Below are 20725 nucleotides of genomic sequence, written 5' to 3'. Positions count from 1 at the left end.
CCTTGGGAATCCACTGCCCACATGTTCTCCATGCCCCCAACTGAGCTGCTCCACAGAGCGTATGGTCCAGTTCTGCAGAACTCTGGCCTTGACAGCTGTCCCCAGGACACTCCCAGGGACTGAAGGAGGCCTGCTTCAGGGCCCCCACACCTGTCCTTTTGGACCAGATAAGCTGGTTGCACTCTTGCCCTGGACATTGTGGGAAATAATAGAAAGGAGTTTTGCTTTGCTGGGTACATCTGACATAATTTCCACGTTACATCAAAGCCAAATAATTAAGTATAGCAAATATTTTGGACCTACTATGTGCGTGGGATTGCAGCAAACAGAAGGCTAGAGGGGGGTGCATTATTTCTGTAAACTCACTGTGGCCCTAGAACAATGGATTCATTTTTATTTGCTAGGTTTCCTTCCCTTAAGATGTATAGTGCTTCAGCCTTGTACTGTTAAATGCTAAACACGTCACTGCTCCCTTACATGATGCTGGGACTTGTTGCGATCCCCACAGAGGCAGATCCTCCCTGCTTGTGCTTCCCTGCCTATGTCTTTGGTGTCATGTGCAGTGTCCTTGGGTGCAAAGGAGATGACTGTCCAGCATTTCCTACCCAGTGGCCTGGGAGAGCAGGAACCAGTGCTCAAGCTATTTCATGATTTCCCCCAGACAAAGGGCAGTTGTTCTGCTTTGGGCTGCTTGAGCAGGTAACTAATGGACCTTCCTCTTTGGCTGGAGTCCTATCTTGAGGCCACCTTGGTGAAATCCTGCTGATTAAAAAGCTATTTGGCAGTTGTATGTGACTTCGGTCAATAAAGAAGTGAGAAAACAAATTATTCTTTCATAAATACTGCCTGGAAGGACAAAATCTTTCAACAAATGGGGTCCACAGGGAAGAGACGGATAATAAATGGCTCCTTCTTGGTCCCTAGGTTGGAAACCAGTGGATTAACCAGCCCAAACAACCACTAAAAGCGGGGGCTCTGGCTCTTTCCAGAGCAGCCTGTGGTTTGGAGATTCCCAGCCGAGCGCCTGGGCGCTGAGAAGGCACCGTGGAGGCTCAGTTCCTTTGGTGCTAAAGCCCTACCCAGCTTCTGTCATTTCTTTTCCCTTGTCACTTAAGCGTTTTAAGAAAAACCACATTACTGAGATGTACGTGACATACAGAAAGCTGTACGTATGTAACGTACCCAAAGTAGTGAGTCTGGAGGTAAGAGCATGCCTGCAAAACCATCACCACAGTCTATAAACAGATCCTTTCCCTCCAGAAGCTTCCTCTTGGCCTCCTTGCTTATTATCTGTGTGCATATTGTTAAGAACACTTAACACAAGAGCTACTCTCTTTGTGAAATTCTAAATATACGGTATAATATTCACTGTAGGCACTGTGCTGCACAAAGTCCTCCAGAGTAGCTACCCCTCCATCCCCCGTGGCATGTGGAGTCCTGTCACACCTGTCTTATTTCATCCGGGTGGTTCTACATGTGACCTGTAGCTTGAGACACTGGCTTCACCCCTGCCCAAGCACTTTTTCATGGTGCAGGAAGGCTCATTGTCTTCGCCTCGCATGTGTTCAGTAAACCTGTCCCTCCCTCGCCAGAGAAAACCCCAGCTTTGTGGTCCCCACTCCATCATCTTTCTCATGCACACACAGGTGCTCAGCCGTAAGTGGGGACGGAGCTTCCTGGATTCTGAGACAGAGACCATGGTGGTCTTGTTCCTGGGATGTTCCTAGTGCTCAGTGCAGCAATTCTGTGGAGCTGCCTCTTAAATATTTGCTAAGTTGATACATATTTAAATTCGTATGCGTATTTATTAAGATGGGAACATAGTACGATGCTTTTTTGGCAACCTGCTCTTCTCACTTTAATACTGTATATATCCTTAATGTCCACAGTCCTAGTGTGGGCTAGCTTTTGATGGAATTCTGGAATCTATGAGTTCTTTGTTTTGTTTGTTTTCTCTGAAAAAAAGATTTTCAGTGATGCTGAAGTCCTTCAAGGCCCAGCTAGTTCTGTTCAGAAGGAAAGGGGACACAGGCTGGACTCAGCAATGCTTGCTGGCCTTTTTATTCTATAACTTCTGGATATAAATCATTGAACTATAATCTAATGAAGTAGAGAATAAATCATTATGGGTAAAGGAAAAAAAAAACATTTTTCCATGTTAGTAAACACTACAGTTTTTACAGGCTGAATGGTATTTCTCACATGGGTATATTATGCTTTGTTTAAACAAGCCCTCACCTCACGTTGGAGCATTTAGGTGATTTATAAGAGGGATGTGTGTGTGTGTGTGTGTGTGTGTTTAATACACAGCTCTGCCTGCGTACCTTTGTGTATGCTCATTTATTACCCTTGACTAGCTTCCTGGAAGTGGAGTTGTTGGCTTCAGGAGGATGCAGTTTTAAAGCTTTTGATACAAAATGATAAATTGCTTCCCAGAGAGTTCTATCCAGTCACACCTCATTAGTGGTGTAAAAGAGACAGATGCGTTCTGCTCTAGCAGGCTGGATTTTTTTTTTAATCTTTTTTTTTTATTGTAAAATGTACACAACATATGATGGACCATCTTGACCATTTTTAAGTGTGCACTTCACTGGCATTAAGTGCTTTCGCATTGCTGTACAACCGTCACCACTAATCCATCCCCAGAACTCTTTAAGCAGGCAGTTGGTTTATTTTTAAGTCTTTGCAATTTGATGTTGAAAACCCTCTTGTTGTTTTAGTCACAGTGCTTTTCTACTGAGAAGGTACAGCTTGCTTGCAAGTGCCGTGGACATTTTTGTCTCTGGGCCCTCTGCGGGTGCAGCTCCTAGGCTCCTTCGAGCCACTGGGCGCGGTGGACAGCTCCCCCCTAGAAGCTCTGCGCTCCCAGGCTGGCTGTAGGCAGGCTTCCCTCCCGCTGGCCCACCTCGCCCCTGCTATGTGCACCTCCCCGCCCTGTCCCCCAAGGCCCTGCTTTCAGCACACTCTGCTGCTGTTGTTGGAAACATACCCAACATAAAGTTGATCATTTTAACCATCTTTAAGCGTATTCGCAACTCCCCAGCACTGAGAACATTCGCAGTGTTGTGCACCTATCACCACCATCCACCTCCAGGACTTTTTCATCTTCCCAAACTGCAGATCTGTACCATTAAGCAGTAACACTCAGTTCTCTCCTGCCCCCTACCCCTGCTAATCACCATTCTACTTTCTGTCTCTATGAATTTGACTGTTTGATTCATGTAAGTGGAATCATACAGTATTTGTCCTTTTGTGTCTGGCTTATTTCACTGAGCATAGTATTTTCAAGGTTCATCTGTGATGTAGTCTAGATCAGAATTTCGTTCCTTTTATGTCTGAATACTGTATTCCATTGTATGTATATAACACCTTTTGTTTATCCTTTCATCTGCTGGTGGACACTTGTGTTGTTTCTACCTTTTGGCTATTGTGAATACCGCTGCTATGAGAATGAGCGCACAGGTATTTGTGCCCCGGATTTCAGTTCTTCTTTTGGGCATATACCTAGAAGTGGAATCGTTGGATCACATGGTAGTTCTGTGTTTAACTTTTTGAGGAATTGCCAAGCTGTTTCCCACAATCCCAGCACACTTTCTGAACAGATGACCAGAAGAGATGGCACCTGAGATGCCCCAGGGAGCCAGGCTGAGGGACTCTGCCCTGTGGGGAGACTGAACCTCGGAGTCCAGGGAAAAGGGTTCAGGCAGAACAGCTTCCTAAGGCACACAAAGCTCCACCATGTAATCCACTGTCTGTCTGTTGTCCTTTACTCTTCTGACAGTGGCTTCTGTGGCAGTAAGGAAGGTGGCCTGAGGGAGTGCTGCTGTGGCGGTGGGGTGACACGTCAGAAGCAAGGACGGTGGCCGAGCCAAGCGGGCAGGAAGGTGGTGTGCTCTGGGCTGTGGGTACTAGGTCAGGCTCTCAGGCCCTACCAGCAGGCACCAGTGGCCAAGAGCAGCCAAGGGGCTTCCAGCTGCACAGGAGAAGTTCTAGAAGGATTTGGAGCTCTCTTCTTGTAGCTTAAGCCTCTGAGGGATGGCCAGAGTAACTTGGAGGCAAAGTGAGAACAGTGGACGGGCTCCTGAGGCACTGGGGGCGGGACGTCTATGACCACCTCTCTCCAGGTCACGGGGAGGCTGAGCGTCAGCTCTGTCCAGGCCACTCCAGACAAGTGGAGGATGGTATAGCCCAGGAGGACATCCTCCTAGTCTTTGAAATATGGCCCCACCCACTGTCTACAGGTTTGCTTGTATCTCCCAAGGTTGCCTTACATAAAAACTATCTGCTTCAGTATTTACCGAACTCCTTTCTGGTCTCTCTCTAAACCCCCATTTTCTGTGTTTTCAATTATTTCTAAAAGCATTAAAAAATTTCCTGTTAATAAGAGACCCTGAAATGGGCAGCCTAGTGTGAGTGGGTTTGTCCCTGGGACAGCAGCAACCCAAGAAAGGCAGTGGAGGCACGGAGTGGGTACACATCTTGTCTGCCTAGGGTGTATGTAGGTCACCTTCAGTTAGGTACACGATGGTTCCTCTAGAGACGTGCTGTGTCTGTTAGCCTCCACTTCACACCCACTAGGAGGGCTATAATGAAAAAGACAGACAATATCAAGTTTTGGCAAGGATGCAGACAAGTTGGAACTCTCCTACACTGCTGGTGGAAACACAGAATGGTGCAGCCTCTTTGGAAATAAGCCTGGCAGTTCCTCGAAAAGGTAAACGTAGAGTTACCATCTGACCATATGACAATTCCACTCCTAGGTGTACACCCAAGAGCCAAGAAAACATATGTTCACGTAAATCCAGGATACAGATACTCGTGGCAGCATTATTTCTAATCGCCAAAAGGTGGCTCTTCCAGCCAAAAGGATTCCAGTGCAAATGTCCATCAACTGATGAATGGAGAGACAGAATGGACTAATATTCAGTCACAAGAAGGAGTGAAGCTCTGATATGTGCAGCATCATAGATAAACGTGGAAAACATTGTGCTCAGTGAAAAAAAGCCAGACATGAAAGCCACATGTTGTATGATTCCATTTATATGAAATGTCCCAAACAGGCAAATCCATAGAGACCAAAAGTAGATCAGGAGTTTCCTGGGGCTGGAGGTGGCAGAGAATGGGAGTGACTGCTAATGAGTATGAGGTTTTAGGGGTGATGAAAATGCTCTGAAATTGATGGTGATGGATGTACAAGTCTGTGAATAAACTGAAAACCACTGAACTGTACACATTAAAGGGGTGAGTTTTAAGATATCTGAATTATAGTGCAATAAAAATAATTTTAAAGTTGTCCATTGTTCGTGTGAAATTTAAATTTAGCCAGAAGTTCTGTATTTCTGTGTGTGCATGAGCACGTATGCCAAATCTGGCAACTCTATACTTACCACCCATTTTTGTAAAGAAAGTTTTGTTGTAAGACACACATAAAACATCTATTAGCCTGAGAGATCAACTGAATAGTGTAAATGAAAACATCACAAATGCTCTTTTGAGGTATGTCTACACCTCTGGTTTTGTGTTTTACACCTTTTGCAATTGACTTGGCAAGTTACCAGCCCCTTCGCACCATGCAATTCTAATTTTAAACAAATGGTTTCTAGGAAAACAAAAAGAGCTCTTTCCCCCTAAACCCAAATTTGAAGTGGTAATCCAGATACTTCACCAGGGTTGGCTTCTAGAAATGGTACTAGGTTCCCCCTTGCTGCTACCCAGGGACTCAAAAGAGGAAAATGGACCACGAGACCAGTTTGCCATGACTAGTGCTGATGTGCCAGTAGAGGAGAGAACAAGTCCCAGGCTTCTGAATGTTTTAAACTTGAAAGAGTTTTTTAAATTATGAGAGTACACAGTTATTCTTTTTGAAGATTTTTTTTTTGTTTAATTTTCTCCCAGTAACAGGGAGAGAGAGCTAGGTCTCTTTGGGCACGTTGAGCCAAGCTGGAAAAGGGATTGTCCTCCCAGAATTACCCCCACCTGCAATTAACGTGTTATAATATTCCTTCCACAGGTTGCTACTCACAACAAAAAAGCAGTTCGCACACGCGGTCACATTTAATCTTAACAGTCCCTTGAAGTGGGAATCTTAACAGCCCCTTGAGGGAAGTGACTTGGCCAAGGTCACAGAGACGATCAGGAGCCCCTAGGGAGTGTGTGCTGTTCTGCAGCCTGACCCAGTTCCCCTCTTACTCCTGAAGAAGAGACGAGCATGGTTTTGTGGAGCATCCCTCCTCTTCTTCAACTCTGTCTCTAACAGGTAGAAGGAGCCCTGACAAAGTTAAAATCAAACCCTGTTATATTCCTGGGACAAAATGACGAACTGTTAAATCATTTTGGTATGTATTTCTTTGCTTCCCTTTCCTGGTACAGGTGGGGCAGCAGGGTGGCTGGTAACATGATATGAAGTCAGATGGTTTTTTGGAAAGGTCTGTCGGCTTGAAGGATCCAGAGGACTCTTGAGTTGGAGCACTCTTTCCTTGCTCTCTGGTTGCGTTCCTGGCCCCTGACTTCTTTTTTTTTTTTTTTTAATTGAAGTATAGTCAGTTTGTAATATGTCCATTTCTGGTGTGCAGCATAATGTTTCAGTCGTGCATATACATACATATATTCATTTTCATGTTCTTTCTCATTATAGGTTACTATAAGATATTGAATATAGTTCCCTGTGCTATACAGTATAAACTTGTTATTCATATATTTTATATATAGTAGTTAGTGTCTATAAATCTCAAACTCCTAATTTATCCCTTCCCACCCCCTTCCCCCTGGTAACCATAAGTTTGTTTTCTATGTCTGTGAGTCTGTTTCTGTTTTGTAAATAAGTTCATTTGTATCTTTTTCTTAAGATTCCACATATAATTGATATCATATGGTATTTTTCTTTCTCTTTCTGGCTTGCTTCACTTAGTATGATGACCCCCCCAGGTCCGTCCATGTTGCTGCAAATGGTATTATTTCATTCTTTTTCATGGCTGAGTAGTAGTCTGTTGTGTATATGTATCACAACTTTATCTAGTCATCTGTCAATGGAGGTTGCTTCCATGTCTTGGCTATTGTAAATAGTGCTGCTGTGAACACTGGGGTGCATGTATCTTTTCAAATTAAAATTTCCTCCAGATACATGCCCAGGAGTGGGATTGCTGGATCAAGAGTAAGTCATTTTTAGTTTTTTAAGTCATCTCCATACTGTTTTCCATAGTGGCTGCACTAAACTACATTCCCACCAGTAGTGTAGGAGGGGTCCCTTTACTCCACACCCTCTCCAGCATTTATCATTTGTGGACTTTTTAATGATGTTGGCCCCTGGTCTTCATCTCTGAGGATGGCTCCTCCTCCTGCCCCTGTCCTAGGTGCCCACCCCCACCCCGTTAGGTTGTCTCTCTCCTCCTCTCTCCCGGTGGTCTCTCCCTGAGAGATTTCATCCACCTGTGATTTCTACTCAGCTGCTGCAGTGGGTTCCCCAGTCTGATCTTCTAACTCTGCAGAGTCACCCCAAAAAGGGATCCCATTGACCTTCTAACGTCCCTTCTAGATGGTCCATAGGCCATCGTTATGACTCACATTTCCTCTCAGCTGCTCAAGCCAGAAAACAGGTCTTTTTTCTCTCTTAGCCTCTTCCACGTTTGATGTTTAAAAAAAACAAAACAGCTTTACTGAGATATAATTCATGCACCTTACAGGTTACTTATATAAAATATGCAATCCATCAATTTTTTGAAACTGTATTCAGAGCTTGTGCAACCCTCAACACAGTCTAATTTTAGAATATTTTTCCCCTCAAAGAAACCCAGAGCCCGTTAGCAGTCGCTCCCCATTCTCCCCATTTTATTTTGACTATAGATGAATGCAAAAGCCCTCAACATTTAAAACTGAGGACATTATTTTTCCATTTTCTATAAGAAAATCTCATCTGCTTAATATTAGGAATGATGTTGCCAAGTTGTATCTTCAGGTACGGCGTAAAGCCTTCTGTGTTTTGTTTTCATTGCAGTGTAATAGGAAAATCTCTGTGCACAGACGTGTTACAGCAAAAGGAAGAGCACAAACTGTTCCTTCGGCAATATTTTGCCCTCTCTTGAATTAACTGTCCCAGGAATCATTAATCCTTATGACTTGGCAGCTTGCCACCTAGTTTTTTAGAAATCATCACTTGGATGTTTTCTGATTCTTGGCTTTTGGTGTTCACAGCACATGAATCATAAAACTCTGCTTTTTTTGTTGTTGTTTAAAACTCCTGTTTTCCACCATAGATCCAAGTGGAATGAGTTTTTTTAGTATAAATGTTCAATATGCCACATGTGGAATAAAATCACAAGTATATGTTGAAACCCTTCCATCAGTGAAACATCACGCATGGAAGGTGCCTGTCAAGGTGGTGGCAAGTTTGTAAGTGCAGATCACATGCCCATGTGTTGCTCAAATGATAGATGTGGGTGCATCACACGTGATTTCCCAGCAGTCTTGGGCAGTGAACACAATTGCTTAACAGTGATAACACATGATTATGAGAACAACTGTCCAAGTGCATTTAACATTTTCCCTACATATACATTTCTTGGAATGTATTTGGGAGAGAAAATAGCTTTGACATAAATTTTCCATGGAGCACAGTTGGAGGCGGTGGTCCCCAAGATCAAGACCGATTTCTCAGACCATGGCTGTCTGGCTTTAGCCCACCCTCAGTTCTCATCTCTTGCCACCACCACCCACCTCCACATTCCTATAACCACAAGTAGCACCTGCTGGTCTCTGAGCAGACTGCTCACGCCTGGAGGGTCATTTCCACCTCACCTGCTAAATCCCGCAGATTTTCTGGGCTCTGGGCTGGGGTAGAAGGAGATGGGTGAGGGAGGGAGGGGGTTTCTGTATAGGAGTAGAAGGGTGCCATTTGAACACGAGACGGCATTGCAATATTGCTGGCTTTAAATTGTGTTTTAAATTCTCCCTTTATCCTGTCCTTGGTCTCGTCCTCCCATAATCTGTTTACCTAGCCTGCATCCTCAGAGAAGCCCCCTACCCACCCCATGCAAATATTTGTCTTCCATTGCAGATTTGCTTTTCTGAAATTCTGCCCCTCTCCCCCTCCCAACTGTCGGGATCCACACTCACTGCTCTGGACCCACTACCCCTTTTGGAGAGGACAGACCCTCTACCAAAGCACACAGCAGTGGACCTGATGGGCCCCCTGGGGCAGCCCTCAGCCTGTGAACCAGTCCTGGAGCCTAGTCAAACTCACATCACTGGAGACCCCCAGAAGAATGTGGGCTGAGAGCTCCTGAAAAACTGTCAAGCCCTGTACGATATAAGGTAGTGTCATCAGGAAAGCCTGTCGGCGTTCATCAGGGGTCCTCGCCTCATTCTATTCCCTGATGTAAATGTGACCCAAAAAGGGAATCCCCACTCAGTGGAGCAGGAAGATCTGTGACAGATGTGACTGACGTGAGATCTCTCATTTATCAGATTTGTTAATCTGGGCAGTTTGGGGGCAGGTAGAAATAACTTAAATAACTTAAATGGATCTGCTGTGACCCACTTGAAGGGGCCCAGACTAGGCAAGGAGACAGACTTGTGGCTAAGGTCCAGCAGCTGCAGGTTTTCCCCAGGGAGTTGCTAGACCATTGTTCTAACAGGGCTTATGGAATGATTGCGGGTCCCCACTGATAGGTAGTACTGCCTACATCGTATATGTAATTCCTTGGGCTTCTGTTTCTGGATTCTGTTCTATTCCGTTAGTCTATCTATATACTTGCTAATACTGCCTCATTTCATTTGCTGTAACTTTATAGTAAATATATTTCAAAGTCTGATGTGGCTAAACCTCCTCGTTGCCCTTCATTTTCAGAACTTTCTTGGCTATCCTCTCATGTTAAGTTTTCCACATGAATAACCTTTCTAGTTCTAAAAATAATTCTGTTGGCATTTGTATTTTGTTAAATGTGTGTTTTAATTTAGGGGAAATTGACGTCTTCGTATTGACTTTTCCCATTTAAGAACAGGATGTCTTATTTATTAAAGTTTTCTTTTGCATGCCCGACATGTTATCTTTCTTTCTTTTTCTTTCTTTCTTTCTTTCTTTAGTACAGATCTTGCTTACTTCTTAAACAAATTCCTAGAAATTATCTTTTTGGCTGCGACTATAAATGGAAATTTAAAGAAATACATTATATTGGCTATCTGGTTATTTGTGTATATAGAAAGGCTATTGATTTCATTTTTATTAGTAATTTTACACCCAGCCACCTTACTGAATTTTATTATTCATGTTCACTTTTTCAGTTAATTTTCTTGGGTGTTCTAGATCTGCAAATAATGATAACTTTATTATGGGGATTTTGTACGAAGGTAGAACCACAGTATACTAATTAGTTAAGTTCTTTGCATGGAAGAATATGCTAGAACCTTTTGTCCGTTTTCTCCTTTTTCCCCCAGATCTTTGTCCTAGGCTCTGACGATTGACCCTGCCAGCTAGGGGCCTGTTGACCTTCTAGAACAAAGCCTAAGAGCCTGGTGAGCCTGTGCTCTGGTCCCTCATGACAGGCGCTCAGTCCAGGGCCTGTATCCTGAGAGCACAAATTAGAGGTCTCAAGATGCTATGGTAGGACTCAGAGGACTTAACAGGAGCCCTTCTGGCTGGCCACGGGGGAGGGACATTTTAGGCCCAGCGAAGGGCATGTGCCTGGTCATGTGAAAACGCAGGTGCTTTGGAAGTGCTAACAGAAAAGCAGCAGAGCCTGTCTGGCAAGGGGCAGGGCCAGGTGGTCAGGGGCCTGTGGCTTATTCTGATGCACCTGGAGCTGGTTCTGTGGGGCATAGAGCCAGGGAAGGCCTCTGAAACTTGAGGGGGGCAATGCCGCGCCCCTCGAGGTTGGGGGCAGGCCTTTCTCTTGGTGCTGTAGGAATGATGTTTGGAAGGATTCAAGACTCAACGCAGATAAACTAATTAGGGCATCCTATGAGACTTTGAAACACTTTAAATGACTGTAAAATAATGTTTGAATGGTTTGTTTTAATTCAAATCAAATAGAAGTAGGAATAATAAGAATCGTGAGGTTTTTACATGTGCATATCAGGAAAAGCCTGATGAGCATTGCAAGTGAAGGATTATGATAAAATATTTTTCTTTTTTAAATTTTTCCTGAAAAAAGTAATCATGCCAGTTCTTTGCAGAATCATTTCACACAAAGCCAGAAATCGTTCAAAGCAGGAGTGGTCTCTGCCGAGTGGTTTTCATATTCCAAACATACATGTGTTCCACAGAGTGTCTAATTATTCTTGGGGACAATTACTGTCAGGTTCCAAAATGTGTTCAATGAGCAGCAATTGGTGTTTATTCAGCTCTAAAAAGACTATGCAAGGGAACAGTGGGTTATATTGTCTGCCTAAAGAAACGTTTTGCCGTCTGGAAACATCTGCTTTCTATTTAAAGCACTGAAGAAGGAATGGGAGTATATTTGAAATATACTCCCTAAGCATCAAACACTAGAGAAAAGAGAATAAAATTGGGTATGAAGGTAGTTTCTGTTCTCTGATATACAGTCTCTTCAGCTTTTCCCTGCTGGGAAGGAGAGATGGCCTCCTGGCTTGGAAAGTTCTGCCTCTCTTGAATTTTTCTATTTATACTGATTTGCACACATACAGGAACTGACTTCTGTGTCCTAGTTCCAGCTCTTTTACTTTCTCAGGTAGGGCAGTGCTTTCAGAGTTGGGGTCTGCTTTTCTGAATTTCGTGGTGAGGTTTGTACTCTGATTTTGGCCATAAAAATGGAAAGATTTGTTTTCCAAGTTGCCTGAAATCGGCCTGTGACCCCCAGTTTTCTATGTAGATAATGATACCCACTCACAGCCCTGTCCAGAGGGTAAATGAGAACATATACAATCTACTAGGTGTGCAGTAAATTTTCTGTGAAGGTCAATATGTTAGTTACCTATCACTGGGTAATAAAGTGCCACCAACATAGTGGCTTAAAACAAAACACATTTCTGTAGGTCAAGAGCCTGGGAATGGCTTAGCTGTGGCCTCTGCTTCAAGGTCTCTGAGAAGGTGTCGTCAAGGTGCCAGCCAAGACTGGGGTCGTATCTGAAGGCTTGAGTGCGGAAAGATAAGATTCTCAGTGGTCGTTGGCAGAATTTCAGTTCTTCAGGCGTGTTGTGCTAAGGGCTTCCATTCCTCTCTTGCTGGAGGCCACCCTCAATTCCTGCAGGGTGGTCCTCCCTGAGACGGCAACCTGCTTCATCAAAGCCAGCAAGAGAGAGTCTGCGAGCAAGAAAGAAGTCACAGTTCCCTGTAATCTGTTTGCACATGTGACATCTTGTCACCTTCACCATATTCTGTTGGTTAAAAGCAAGTCGCAGGTCCCACCCATGCTTACAGGGAGGGGATCACACAGGGGCGTGAAGACCATGGTGGAGATCACTGGGAGTCCCATCAGAAACTGTTACTTTTAGAAAGAGAGTGTAATGGTTAAGAGGGAGGTTATCTGTGTCACTTAAAACTAACTTCAAGTCTCAGATCTGCCCCTCACTCACTGTGTAACCCAAGGTAGGTCCTTGGCCTCTCTGAGGTCCATTTCCCACTGTGGGCACCCTCCCCATAGAATCATTGTGATCCTAAATGAGAGCTCACATGTAAAACCTGGTAGGTGGCAAATAATCAGTAAATATTAGCTGGCTAGTAACTAAATATTAGCTCAATATTAACTGGCTTTTCTTTCCATCCTGTCTTTCTTTTTTGCCTTTTCTTTAAATACCATTAGATTTTTTAATGTTAGAAGAATAAAATAGAACTCCCTGGTGGCCTCAGACTTGGTTATTTGTGTGGAAATCCCAGTACTGTGGGTAGTTTCCTGGGCACACAGCTGCTGGCAGGCTGGCCCTGTCTAGCCCAGAGCCCCAGGCCTGAGGAATGCAGGAGTTAGACCTCCTCCCATGGTGCCGACCTCAGAATGGGGTTGGCAGGGCACGCAGCTCCCTTCCCGGGTCTCAGTGCCTCTCTCCACAAGGAGCAGCCACTTCCCCTGCAGAGGCCTGACCACGGTGACCAGGGCTGCAGCCACTGAGGGTGTGGCCAGCTGAGCCCACGGCGCTGTCCCAACATCCTTGCATTTCTGGTTGGGGTCCCAAGGGCAACCTGCAGTGACATTGGTCCATCCCCAGAGTTAAGCAGACAGATTTGGAGATGGGACCCTTCTTGTCTGCGTACTCGCCTGGACCCGAGACATGCCAAGCAGATGACTCATGGTGGCTTTTCCTTGTCCCTGGTTGGAAAGCTCTACCACCTTCTCTTGTCTCCCAGTCCTCACCTCTGTCTCTCTCCACTTTGCTTTCCTCACATTCTCACTCCTGTAGGTCTCAGGGACACACATTGCTTTCTGAAGGTCACTGCTTGGCCACCATAGGCTGCCCTGTGTCCTGACCAGAGCACCTCTGCCTCCCCAGACCCCTTCCCCCATCCTTTGCACCCAGAGATCCGATCCTTGGTCCCTCTGTTGTCCCCTTCAAGCTGTGGGATGTCCTGGAGTCATTTCTGTGTCATCCCGGAGGAGCAATGCTGGCTGTAGGGGGTCACTTCTATGTTTTTCTAGATCATCTGGTAATGTCTAATGGGAATCTCTCTCCAGCTTCTTTGAGGATAAAAATCACCTGTAGCTCTTGTTAAAAACAGAGCTACTCAGACCCCTTCCCTGGACAGCCAGGTTCCTGCAGTGGTAACCCGGCTGGAGCCAAGGAACTTGTATTTTTCCTAAGTGCTCCAGCTCATTCCTATCAGAGGTTTAGGGAACACTGGTCTAAGGGTGCAAAACCCAGACCCAGTCCCCCTTCCTCAGTGTGGAGGACACAAGGGAAGACCGAAAGCCTGGCCCCTTCCCCTGGGAGGCTCCTCTCCTGCCTGATCGTGGGCCCCAGCCCCGCTTGTTAGTGCTCTGTCTGGGGAGACAGAGATTTTAGCATAAATCAGGTTTTTTTAAATTGAGCTATAATTGGCATATAACATTATATTAGTTTCAGGTGTGCAGGATTTGATATTTATATACACTGCATAACTTGACTTTTTAGAAAACCTTTTCTGTATTACTGCCCTTTCAGTCGCTCCCTCCTCTTCCAAATGCAGAACTCCGTGTGAGCAGGTGTTTTCCTTTATGATGCTGTACTTGGATGGTTAGCAAAACGGGAAGCCTGGGCTGCAGTAGCACAGCTGGGGGTGCAGATGTCAGGCTTCCCCGTGTGGACTTGACGAGGCGGGCGCGCGCACGCTCCCCCACTGGCTGGTCCTTCTGGACCACAGATGCGGGGAAATTACAGTGAGAATATTCCTTTTGTTTCTGCAGCTGTCACCCTGCAGCTGGGTGTCAGTTTAGGACTGAGTGGGTGGGTGAACTTCCCTCACTGGTGAGGGAAGACAGACGTCCTAGTGACCCACATCCCAGAGACACTTTCCCTGCTCCTGGGACCACCTAGAAGGGAAGACTCAGGGGGGCTGGGAATGCTGGGCTCTGTCCATTCTTCTGGAAGGCTGGACTCTAGAGACAGCTGCACTTAGGTAGCATGAAGAGCATGCCCTTGGCTTTTATTCATTCAGGGGAATAGTCGTGAAAAAGTTTTTGCATTTCTCTACAACCACAATGGACGGTTCATGCTGGTGTTCATGGTGTTATTCAGTATCCCTTGCGTGAGGCTCAAATGCATAGTAAATTGCTTTTCTAGGAAAAAGTTCTCTGCTAGGAAAACAGCTTTCTTTCCAATAATGAGCCTTCTATAGTCAGGATGGGTTCAGAGGCAGCTTGCCTGAAACCACTCCATCCAGAGACCAGAATATTTAAAATTCACTTTTCCCTTTTGATTTTATTTCTTTGTATCCACTTGGGTGTCCTATTCTTTTATGTCATCTCTTTGACATTGTGAGGATTAAAAAAATAATTTTTCTAATTTTGATTTAATTTTTATCTCTAATAAGTGCTTATCCAATCTATAGCATTTTATGAATGATAGGATTATTTTTACATACTGGTGGCTTTTTCCCCCTTATTTTGTCTTATTCAGAACACTTAAAAGGATTTTCAAGCCAGTTTGCCTGAAGACTTTCTTCAAAAATAATTATATTTTGTAATGAGCCTGTGATTCATTTTGTATTACTTTGTGAAATAGATACCCTGAAATATGAAATGCAGTGAAATCAATTACCACTTTTATCCATCTGCCTTATTTCTTAATGCTTATTGTCAAGATCTAATTAATTCCCCACTCAACAGAAAGAAACGTTGATACTATGTTAATTTGGTTAATGATCACATTAGGAATTTACAGACATGTAGAGTGAAAAAGCCACAACAATCCAGAGGCACGAATAGCAAAAGAGATAGATCTGATAAATTTTACATAAAACCCAAAGGTTTATAAAGTTGGAAACATAAAACTTTAAGGTTTGGTCAATTAATGAATGTATTATTCATAAAATGCTGCAAATTTGAGAAGTATTTAATAGAAATATAATGTGAAGTCACAATGGTTTGCAGAATCCTAAAATTATTACAGAATTCCCCCAAATAAATTTGTTGCAAAATCCTAAAAATGCCAACGGGATGTCAGAAAAAGAACAGGACACTTGACCTGATGCAGAAACACTGCACGAGGAGCTGCCTTTTAAGCCAATTGTTCCTTAGGTCAGTTGCCCCACAGCCTCAGGTTGTTGGGTTTCAGTAACGACTCCGACTCCACTGGTGTCTCTTTTTTCTCCTCACTTCTTGTTTCTTGTTCTAATTTTTCTCATGCATATGTATGTTTCCCCATAAACGATTAAGATCTTAGGTGGCTTAGAAATCATAAATTATACATAACGTCATGTTCCATCAACTCACGTGCCCATCTCTCCACTTGCAGAGAACAGCCCATCTTCACCACCCGCGCGCACGTCTTCCAGATCGACCCGAACACCAAGAAGAACTGGGTGCCTGCGAGCAAGCAGGCGGTCACGGTTTCCTACTTCTACGATGTCACGAGGAACAGCTATCGGATCATCAGTGTGGATGGAGCCAAGGTACCATCCCGCCGCCCAACTTTAACATTCCCAGTCACTTATTTTTCATCAAAAGCAACATGATACATGTGAAAAGTGGAGGGACAGGGAGGGTATAGCTCAGTGATAGAGCAAGAGCCTAGCTTGCACAAAGTCCTGGGTTCAGTCCCCCGTACCTCCATCAAAATAAATAAATACCTTATTACCTCCCCCAAAAACAAACAAAAAAACCCGATAAAACAAAAAGTGGAAAGTGAAGGGAAAAGGCTGCACCCCAAATCCTACCACCTTTTAACAGAGATGTTATTGTCATCATGTCTTTATAATCACAGATTCCACTTTTTTTACTTTTTTCATTTAAAATTATGGCAATTGAAAAAAAAAAAAAGATTTCCCTGTTACCACATTGTCTTCATAACTAGCATTGTAATGCTATTTTAATAATTCCTCTAAGGGCCTATAATGTTCTCAGTCTCCTCCCTTATGGTTAGACACTGATACGGCTTCCAGTTTTTTACTATTATAGATAATGAGCATCTTCACGAAACAAAAACCCTCACTCATTCATCATATCTATTGCTTTCTTTTGGCTGTTTCCTTAGGATAGATTCCTGGAAGTAATGTTATAGGTCAGAATGTTAACGCTTTATGGCTCTTGATGTATGTTGCCAAATGGCTTTCCAAAGAGTTCTTTCTTCCAGCATGGATGAGAATGCCAGTTTACTGCCCCCTTGCCAGCACTAGGTATTGTAGCACATCTGGTTTTGGTGCTATGAGGCATGGGAGTTTCTTAAAATAATTTTTCACCTGGTGCTTTTATCATTCTGCTGTCTTCCTCTATACTTTTGCCACATTGTTATGGGTGTGGAATAAAAAAGGGATCTCAATAGACATATCACCCAGTTCACAAAAGGAAACGAAGTAGACTTGATGCTTTGTAATTTCTTTTCTGTCTTTAATCTGGGTTTATCCTGATGGACATGGATTATCCTCTGTCACCTGAAATTCAGTGTATCTGAAGCAGAATTCCCCTAATAGCCCTCTAAATCACCTCTCCATTTTCATTTCCCAGTCATTTGTTGCTAAAAAAATAGAGAGAGAGAAAGAAAGAAAGAAAACAAAAGCACAGAATTATTCCCTTTTTAGTTGGTCAAATGAATCTGCCTTTGAAGTGTCTCATGTTTATATCTCATACCTTGTTTCAAAGCCATAACTCTTGTCCTGGTACAGTCTTGCTTGGATGGTTGCAGTAGCCTCTGACTGGCCGCCTCCTCTCCCGCCCTGCAGTCCGTCCTGACCTCTGCCTCTTGGCCAGCGTTCGTAGGCTGTGGGGGCTGGGGACGTGGGTGGGGGCTGGGGAGCACAGCGGGGTCTGGCTGTAGGCTGCTCCCTTCATGACCCCGCCCACCACACAGCAGAAGGCAACAGAAGCTTCCACTGAAGATCCCCCAGGGAAGGCGTGAGAGCTGTAGTGCCTCCTGATCTCCTGATGAGGCTCCTGTTTTAAGGCAAAATTCTCCTTTTAGTAAGGGCCTCCTCTGTACTCCCAGCACCGTGGGGGCTGCAGATAAAGGAGCTTGGCCCCATGATCCTCTTTCTCTTCCTTCCAGTTGCCACAACCCTTCCTGCTACTCAGGAGGGGAGCCCAGAAGTCCTCATTTTGTGGGCTGGGGTCAAGGAGAGGCCATGACCTGCCGAGTTCACGCTGCCGGTGGGGCTTGCCGGGCTGGTGCCTGCACCCAGCTCCTCGGACCCCAGCTCCTGACCCTCCGGGCTGGAGCAGGCTTCCCCCACGAGCAGGAAGACGAGGGAGGGCAGGGATCTGGTGAGGCACCTTGTGTTTGAGGACTGAATATCTAAAAGGGGCCTTTGTTGTGTCTTCTCCTTCTGGGAGATGTGTTGTGTCCCCAGTTTCCTCCTCCGTGCTTTTGGGCTGGAATCTCCTCAGCTCTGATCAGCGTGTTCTCCTAGGGGTGGTAAACCCAGCTGACGTGCTTTCTTTTATCTACAGAGTCTGTCAGTTCACCTGCCATCCTTGAGATGGGTTTGCGCTTCTGTCGGTTGAGTTATCCAAGGATCTAGGTGGCTTAAATACAGATAAAGTGATTTTCTTAGAAAAAGTGCTTTAGTCCTATTAGCTGGGCTTTTAGTGATTTGTCAGTGTGTCAGCCACTGCATCGGACGGCTCTGCAGTTCCTGAAGGCTGAGGCAGTGTGGGGTCTGAGCCAAATGAGCTGGCTCTAACAAATCAGATGGTGTGGGCAGGCGGGCCAGCCCCTAGCTGCAGGACAGGGCTCGTTCCGGCTCAGTGAGAGGGATCCGCCAAGTTATGGAGTCACTTAAAAAGTGGGAATTGGGAGCCCAGCCTGTGGGGCACCACTGGGGTCCAGAGACAGAGCCCAAGGGTCTCAGGCCACCCTTCCTGTGGTACCGGGCCACCTGGGGTCGCCTGGGGTTCCGAGAGCTCACCCAGAGTTCCTGCCTTGCCCCTGGGGCACCGCAACTGTGACAGGGCTTTGTTCTGCAAAAGCGAGTGTCTTGTGAGGGAACAGAGGGCCCAGGGGAGTGGGAAGGTAGGGACAAGCCTTTGTTGTTTAGTTTCTGTGACTGGCACTTGGGGCCCAGGGTGGAGGGCACGTCTCCTGCCCTGAGAACGAGAGCACAGAACGCCATGGTCCCCGTTCCCCCTCAGCCCTGCTGACCTTTCCTCCAGCTGATGAGCAACAGCGTGCAAAACCAATAACCCAGGTCCAGGTCAGACCCTGCGCCTCCCGCTGCTCCACAGGTCAGGTGGGTCAGGGAGAAGGACCCCAGGATGGTGATGCCCCAGCATTGTGGCAGCTATTGCCGCTGCCTGGTCCTCTGCAGTTTCTTCCTCCCGACCTGTGACTGAGCTCCTAATTTTCCCATCCCCAGCTCCTGCCCTGCCTGAATAATCCAGATAGATCTCCCTCCTCTCTAGGGACTGGAATCGGGTGCACTGTGCTGAGCTGATGCCAGTCCCTTCCTGTCACAGGGCTCTGGCCTCATGCCCCCACTCCACCCTACCCCTGGCATCCCCATCATTGTGTCCCAGTACACTGGGACAGCCCTACTTTGTTTTAGGCCTTTGATCCCAAATGTTATCTGAACTAAGATGACAGATGATCTGATGCCTTTAGCCTTTGGGGCTGTCTTGGCCAATAGGCTGCCCCTCTGAACTTGGGCAGGCCCAGGGCCCCGGGTCCTGCCTTTCTCTCTCTTGGCCTGGCCACATTGAGTCCATGACCTTGAGCTTCTGCTTGGTGCTTCTGGGCCAGCCGTCCCTCCCTAGGCAGGAGGCTGTTGCAGTCTGGGAGGGCAAGCCTGCTTCAACCCTCCCTAATGAAGGAGGTGATGTGCTTCAGTAACAAGTTGCTGGGGTGGAAGAGACTTGGAGGTCGTTGTGAGCAAAGGGCCCATCGCGGGCAGCCCGCGGAGCGCGGGCTCCCCGTGAAGGGAGGCACAGCAAACTCCTCTCCCCTGCCCAAGCGGCTGACATGCGCTCCTTGGGAGGGACGCAGGGAAGGCCTCTTTCCCCTAAAAGCCATTGGTGCTGCTCATCATAGGAAAAGTCTCTGCTCAGACTTTTTCTTCTTTCTTCCTGAAACACTAAGGTGTTTCCTTTGTCTCAGGGGAAGTATTTCACTTGTCAGGTCCAGCTGCCGCTAAAGACATAAGTGGGTGGGAATCCTGTGGTGCCTCACCCCAGCATTGCCCAGGGGTCTGTGCACTCACTTCTGTGCCACCAGGAAACTGTACTCTCTGGGGACCGGGCTTGGCTCGACTTTGGATTCCCAGCACCAAGCTAGAGTGGGCAACACCACAGACATGGGTGGGTTAGTGAGTGGGTGATGAGTCAAGCTGCAGTAGATGTGCCATGTCCACCGAAGGACAGTGGGCCAGGGTAGTGTCCCCGACAAGAAGGAACCAGGACCAAAACCTCAGAATGTCACCCAGGCTCAGTCCCGTGCGTGGACAGATGGGAGCCACGTGAGGGCGCCTCCCACCTTCCAGCTTCCCGGAGCACTGATGGGAGCCGTCCCATCACCGACAGCCACCCCAACAGACATATGATTGATGGTGAGGTTTTTGGGTAGATCAGCCAACTCCATTAGAAGGGAACTCCGTTTCCAGAGCATTTGTTAACTGAGCCATCGCAGCACTCAATTTCATTGTGCTGTCGGCAGTCTTTACAGGCTGAGTTAATCATTGCCATCCTTGGGAGAAATTGCCTGCGCCTGTAGACAAGACATGCCTGGAGCAGGTGTTTCTCCCGTGTGCTCTGGAAGGCTCTCCTGCCCTTGGTTCTCAGTTATTTATAGGCTCACAGAAACCTGTATTGGAAGAGATCTTGGAGGTCATCGTTTCCACAAATATTTAGTACCTGCTATGTACTGCCTGATCGCCACGGTTCAGAGGCTAAAAGCCTCTGAAACCCTGACTTGTTGGGTATTTTCTTCTGAGAATGTGAACTTGCTCTCAAAAACACAGTCAGGGTCCCCTCCTCCACCCACCGTTATCATTTCCTCTTTTGGATAAATACAGAGCACCTTCTGTTAAGGGAGAGAGCGTATGGAAGGTTCTCTGCACACAGTAGTAGGATTTCAATGAATGTCAGTATCTTTTCTTCCCTGACTGTGGTATTAAAACCAGAATAAAAGCATCATCTATTACTACCTACTCTGGAAGCAGGCA

The 20725-nt window shown here is 45.9% G+C and overlaps 1 protein-coding gene across 3 annotated transcripts in view; it reads left to right on the top strand.

Moving 5' to 3' along the window:
• The window catches only part of HOMER2 (homer scaffold protein 2), a 112956-nt gene that overhangs the window by 58692 nt on the left and 33539 nt on the right, over positions 1 to 20725 (top strand). For all 3 annotated transcript variants that reach the window (XM_031440653.2, XM_064480636.1, XM_064480637.1), the window contains one exon: positions 15874 to 16030. In XM_031440653.2, coding sequence (XP_031296513.1) covers positions 15874 to 16030 — 157 coding nt within the window. The remainder of the gene's footprint in view (positions 1 to 15873; positions 16031 to 20725) is intronic.

This window comes from Camelus dromedarius, chromosome 29 (genome assembly GCF_036321535.1).
Source record: "Camelus dromedarius isolate mCamDro1 chromosome 29, mCamDro1.pat, whole genome shotgun sequence".
Lineage (NCBI taxonomy): Eukaryota > Metazoa > Chordata > Mammalia > Artiodactyla > Camelidae > Camelus > Camelus dromedarius.
The sequence above is the reverse complement of the archived record's forward strand: the minus strand, read 5'-3'. Positions and strand labels throughout refer to the sequence as shown.